The 5,887-nt window shown below is 46.4% G+C and overlaps 2 protein-coding genes across 4 annotated transcripts in view; one reads left to right on the forward strand and one right to left on the reverse strand.

The window, feature by feature from the left end:
* Window positions 1-18: 18 nt before the first annotated feature.
* LOC120403625 (small nuclear ribonucleoprotein F-like) lies at window positions 19-312 on the forward strand. The gene has a single exon (XM_039534954.1). It carries the CDS (start codon window positions 58-60, stop codon window positions 310-312), a length of 255 nt encoding a protein of 84 aa, XP_039390888.1. The 5' UTR covers window positions 19-57.
* A 3,307-nt stretch (window positions 313-3,619) lies between these two features.
* PIGR (polymeric immunoglobulin receptor) overlaps window positions 3,620-5,887 on the reverse strand; it is a 28,037-nt gene continuing 25,769 nt past the window's right edge. For all 3 annotated transcript variants that reach the window (XM_039534950.1, XM_039534949.1, XM_039534948.1), the window contains one exon: window positions 3,620-4,287. In XM_039534950.1, the coding sequence (XP_039390884.1) occupies window positions 4,210-4,287 (78 nt within the window). In that variant the 3' untranslated portion in view covers window positions 3,620-4,209. The remainder of the gene's footprint in view (window positions 4,288-5,887) is intronic.

Consider the following 5,887-nt stretch of genomic DNA (forward strand, 5'->3'; position numbering starts at 1 on the left):
AACAGCGCTGAGAGTAATTTTTGTTTTTACCGCTGCCTTGGGCCAGGCCGCGTTACCATGAGCTTGCCCCTGAACCCCAAGCCTTTCCTGAACGGGCTGATGGGGAAGCCGGTGATGGTGAAGCTGAAGTGGGAGATGGAGTACAAGGGCTACCTGGTGTCTGTCGATGGCTACATGAACATGCAGCTTGCAAACACAGAAGAATATGTAGATGGTGCATTGTCAGGACACTTTGGTGAAGTTTTGATAAGATGTAACAACGTCCTGTACATCAGAGGAGTAGAAGAAGAAGATGGAGAAATAAGAGAATAAGTTTGTATATTTCTGGAAAATAAAAATCAGTTTTTCACAAAAAAAACCCAAAATCCCAAAAAACCCAGTGCCCTCAGCACGCCCAAAGTTAAGCTAATGCACACAAAGGCACTCTGAGTCAAAGGAAGCTGCAGCATGTGTAGACATACCTGAGCTAGTTTTGATCTAGCTAGCTCCAGTAACACCCACAAAAGCACGAGTGGCAGCATGGGCTGCGAAAGCCCATCCAGGACTCTGGATATGTATTTGCGTGACTAGCCCAAGCTGCACCCTGTGCTGCCATGGCTTCACTGCTATTGTTTTTGGAGCTAGCTAGATATCTATTTTGGGTATGTCTACACATGCTGCAGTGACACCTCTGCAGTGTAGACATGCCCGTAGACTCAGGCCAATTATGCTTAGCATAACCAATATGGCATGCGGTTATTTCAACCCTATGTGAACTACCGGAGTCCCAGAGTTCAGGCTGACCTTGGATGTTCCTGCTTTCATGTTCTGCTTGAGCAAGAGTGTGGGAAAGGGAGCACCAAGGGGACATGAGAGAGACAATCCGGTGGGAAAAAATAATGAGTAAAGCTGGGGAAGAGAGTGAAGGAGGGTGAAAAAACAAAGGGAAGGCGCCTAGATACAGAGAGCAAACTCTCTCTCTTTCCCCTGGTCCTTTGGGCTGAGGTACATAAGGCTTGTGGAGGGGGGGCAGTCTCACTTTCCTGCTGTCCTTCTTGGAAATCTTCCATGGTTCCCGGTCTCCAGGGCTGTCCGCCTGGTACCTTTCAGCCGCACATTATTAAAATAAAGACATGTAGCATCACTGACCTCCGACCAGTGCTTTCACTGAAGGAATTAATAGGGTAGGGTGACCAGATGTCCCGATTTTATAGGGACAGGCCTGATATTTGGGGCTTTGTCTTATAGAGGTGCCTATTACCCCCAACCCCTGTCCCAATTTTTCACCCTTGCTATCTGGTCACCTTATAATAGGGTGATACATGAATGGCCCATAGCAGGCACACCCTTCCTTTGGCCACTATGTATTTATATCCCTTTTATAGGTTGTGAGAACCCAGTCAGTGTTACTTTAAAAAAACCCAGCCTATTTTTGCTTATAGTGTGTGGTACAGTAATATAGGAAGCGTTCATGCATCTCCGAGCAGGTGGTGTGAGGCAGGGTCTGCCCCTTTTGCTAGCTTCAGTGTTATCGCTACCATCGTCCCCTCCTAGTAGCCGAGCAAAGCTCTCATGCTTCCTCCCAGCTCTGATGACAAACCACAATGGCTTTCTTTGAAGTAGGCAGATGGCGAGGTCAGGAAATAACACTGCCTGCACTGCGGGTGTCGTCATGGAACCCTGTGGAACCGAGAACTCGTCAGAACATTTTCTTGAACATAAAGACTATGGGCCTGATTTTCTTCCTGTTTACACTAGTTTCACATCATGGCAATGCCACTGACTTCAGGGCAGTGACGTCCCCTTGTTTATACTGGTGTTACTGAGAGGAGAGTCAGACCCAATAGACCTGAATCAAAGTCCATCAAAGTCCATTGGAAAGACTCCCATTGACTCCAATGGACTTTGGATCAGGACCCATGTTCTAAACATCTGAGTGGGGTTTAAAACTCTTCACTTCTCCTTTTTCGCCCAATCTCTTATGCCTCCTCTTCCTGAAACAGCCTCCCACTTTTCACGTGTCAAGCCACCCCCCCTTCTGAAAACCCTCCATGAAACTTTCCAACATTTTCCCTTGTACCCTCTCATATGTGAACCACTGTCCCATGTTTTGTATTTGTCTATGTTTGGTTGGAACCTCGTTATGGCAAAGGCCCTATCTAATGTCTTCAGCAAAGTGCAATGTGTTTATTCACCGCTCTGTGTAAGGACAGTACTTAAGCAGCTGATTTGCTGAGACCACCTGCTTTTCATGCTGACCAGTTTTGTCTCGTTGTTACTTTGTTCCCCTGTCTGTCTCCACCCTCTTGTGTCTCCTCTTATACTCAGACCGTAAGGGACCCATCACTGTGGTCCCTAGGAGTACTGTCATAGAAATAATAGTTAATGTATAAAACTTTTAATAGTTCACAAATAAGGCAGTTATAGAAGTACAAGGATCTGGCACTAACCAAAGGACTCAGCCCTGTTTGTGTGTTGTTCTATTTTTTATTAATTTCTCCCGTGGCTTTTCAAAGTCTCAGAAGCCTCACAGGAACCAGCAGACAGGGCCCCGGATGCTGCAGTGAGCATGAAATAATTCAAAATGTCTGAAACACAAGGTCTTTTTGCCCAAACTTGCTGCCACCCCAGCTGCCCTTCACTGAAATGAGACGGGAGCCTGTGTCAATAGATTGCTGGCTGGTGAGGTGTGTTTTCTGTACCAGACGCTATGGAATGAGGAAGGTCAGTATCCCTACCTCAAGATCCTAACCAGATCTTTCGGTTCTGTGGATGAAGGATTCTACTGATAGTGGGTGTGAAGCTGTTTGTTCCCTCTGCTTTAGCCCACCTCCATATCTGAGACAGCCACTGGAGTTCAACTGACAGTGAGTGCCGGTGGCCTGTTACCCTGATGATCTCAGACGGGAGATGTGAAGGCCCAACCAGAGGGGATCCTGGCACCTAGAAGTCAGGATCGCAAGAGATAAGGGTTTAATCTGGGTCAGATTTTCTTCCGCGAACCAGCTCCTTTGCATTGCGCAAGGGGCATAAAGAAGCCAGAACCGGGCCAGATGAGAACCCCCTTGGTGAAAAGCCAGGCACCTCCATTTCTTGTGCCAGTAATCACCCATCCCTGGTGTAGGGGAAGTGCTGGGGACAGGAGAGGATGGGCAGCTGAGCACAGTTGTGCTCTACCAGTTCTCAGTTGGTGTACGGTTCCTTGAGGAACATAGCCAGCTGGTTTTGAGTTATGTTAGTGCAGCCCCTGGGAGGGACATAGGAGGGCTTGATCTGAGCGTTCTTGGCACCTAGAAGATGGGCCAGCAAGATATAAGAGTTAGATGCCAATCTTTCTAATCCCCCTGTGCTGCTGTAATTTACACTGAGATCTTGACTGGCTCCCAGACAACCCACATCCTTACTCCACTATAATGAGCAGATCCCAGCACAGGAGAGAATCTAGCCCTAACTGTATGTGTTACAGTATGGTATAAATGTACCTGATATCTCCAGAGGTTTCTGGTTTTGAGTGACAAAAATTAGGAGATAATTTCAAGTGGTTTTTTTTTTATCCCTGGCCAGCTCCCTGCAAAAATGTGCCTCTCCCCATGGCATTCACTCCATGTGGTATCAGAAATTGAACAGAATTAATGATTTGCTAAAATACAATCAGATTCTTTATTGTCTGTGAAGAAAAAACAATTTCAGGCTACTTGTCTGCCCTACAGGTACTGACTTATAGATTAAAAAGGTCACAGGAATCAAAAGAGAGACTCACATTGTTCTAAAATATTTCCTGGTGCTTTAAAATCAAATGAGAGGTGAATCTTAAATGCATCCTTAGGTCATGGCCATCCTTGGGGCTTGGTGAACTCTAAAAGGTGTGAGCTCAGCCTGCAGGAAAGCAAAGGCATTAGAGCTTTATTGATATTTCACCTCAAATATGCTTGAAATGAGATCCTTTGCCCTAAAAAAAGAAAAAAATCAAACTTCTGAGGGTTCAACTTCCCCAAGGCAACTTATTTTTGGCCAGAAGATTCTTATTATATCACCACTCACAACCTCATTAAAAATCTTTGAGGAACTGAAAGCTCTAGATGCAGCAAAACGTTTGTTTGACAGTAAGAAATAGTGCAACTTGCAGATCTGTTGTTCACTGATTCAGAACACAGGAGTATTTTCAATCATTATTGTTTTTAACTTGTACCATCTTCAGAAGCAATTGTACTGGGACAGTCGAGGAACTTGCTAAGCCTCTCCCTGGGCTACTTTGTTGGCCTGAAGCAGGAATGTGCTGTAAGCAATATCCGCTTCCTCCTTGGAGCCCTGAATAAAAGGAGAGGAGTTACATTATTCAGACTTCCCCAGAAGAACCAATGAGGCAGCAGACACTTAGGGTGATCAGATGTCCTGATTTTATAGGGGCAGTCCCAAAATTTGGGGCTTTTTCTTATCTAGATGTCTATTACCTCCCACCCCCATCCTGATTTTTCACACTTGCTGTCTGGTCACCCTACAGACACTGAAGGTGCTATGCAGAGCTAATGTGTACAGAGATTAGTGTATCTAATGCAAACAAGGTCCCCCCCATTGCCACCACTGAGAGAATCCTTTTGTCATACTGTTGCCTACTCAAAAATTTCAGGTCCTTTGGATCAACTTCAGAGAAGTGTCCCAAGTTTTGGAAACCTGGAATTCTTTGCAAGGTGCCCTTCACTGCCATCCCTGTTTTAGTTCTGTTGAAACTGGCATAAGATTTGCCTGTTCTAAAGGAAGTGTCATAAGCTGCTGTATTTCCCAAATTGTCTCATATCACAAAGACACTTTGCACTTCCCGAGTGACTTTCAGCTAAGGATCCCAAAGAAACTTACAAACCAGTTAATTCGAAGATACTAGAAGGGCATTCTTCATGAGAACTTTGGAACTTCTTCCCTATTCTCACCTTCTTGGTCCAAAATAGCCCAAACGTGGCCTTCTGGCAATGCTGCAAAAGCCTATTTATTCTCTAACGACTTGGGGGGCAAGTTCCTAAAGGTATAAGGGGCTTTTCTGATGTTTTGATTTATGGGTTGGGCTCCTGGCACCATTAATTGTCAGGGCACCTAGAACTATTTGTTGTAGACTTTGTTTTGCTAGTTGCTGACAGCGTGAGGAACGCTAATCCGTAACGAAGCCTTACAGCACTCCTACGGGATGTGAGAGTATCTTCATTTCATTTTACAGTTGGTCAAAGTGACTTGCCTGCAATCACACACACAGTCAGCAGCAGGGCCGGCTCCAGACTCCAGCGCGCCAAGCGCGCGCTTGGGGCAGCGTCCCGCGGGAGGGCGGCAGGCGGCTCCGGTGGATCTCCCGCAGGCGGGACCAGCAGACCCTCCGTAGGCACATCTGCAGGAGGTCCACCGGAGCCGCGGGACTGGCGCCCGCCAGAGTGCCTCTCGCGGCGTGCCGCCCTGCTTGGGGCGGCGCAAATCCTAGAGCCGCCCCTGGTCAGCAGTAGACATTGCAATAAAATACAGGAATCCAGGCTTCTCGTTCTCCTACTAAAACCACCATACAGCACTCCTTCCCGGCGTTAGAGAACTACTTGGTTTAACAGGGAAGAACTTGAAAGCAGCAGGATCACTGTGGCAGGCTCACAGCTTCTATTGATCCAGTAAATCTGGCAAAGTTTGGGATTTCTCAGTCTCCTCACCTAGACTCAGGCTTCCAGAACATTAACACCTGCTAATATTTCCAGCTGAACTGAAACCGTGAATCAAAGCTAAGTGACTGCTGTTAAGTTCTATGCTCTAATGATGTAGGTGCAGTAAAGGGTTAGAAACTCCAGTGGAGAGGCTGCAGGTGTGATTCTTAATAGGCTGCTAATTGAGAAATAGTTGACCATAAATAGGGCATACAGGGGGAAAGAGGAGCTTTTGTTGC

Source organism: Mauremys reevesii, linkage group 4 (assembly GCF_016161935.1).
Source record: "Mauremys reevesii isolate NIE-2019 linkage group 4, ASM1616193v1, whole genome shotgun sequence".
NCBI lineage: Eukaryota > Metazoa > Chordata > Testudines > Geoemydidae > Mauremys > Mauremys reevesii.

Coding starts and splice junctions, on each gene's coding strand:
- LOC120403625 (XM_039534954.1), top strand. CDS start 58: ATGAGCTTGCCCCTGAACCCCAAGCCTTTCCTGAACGGGCTGATGGGG.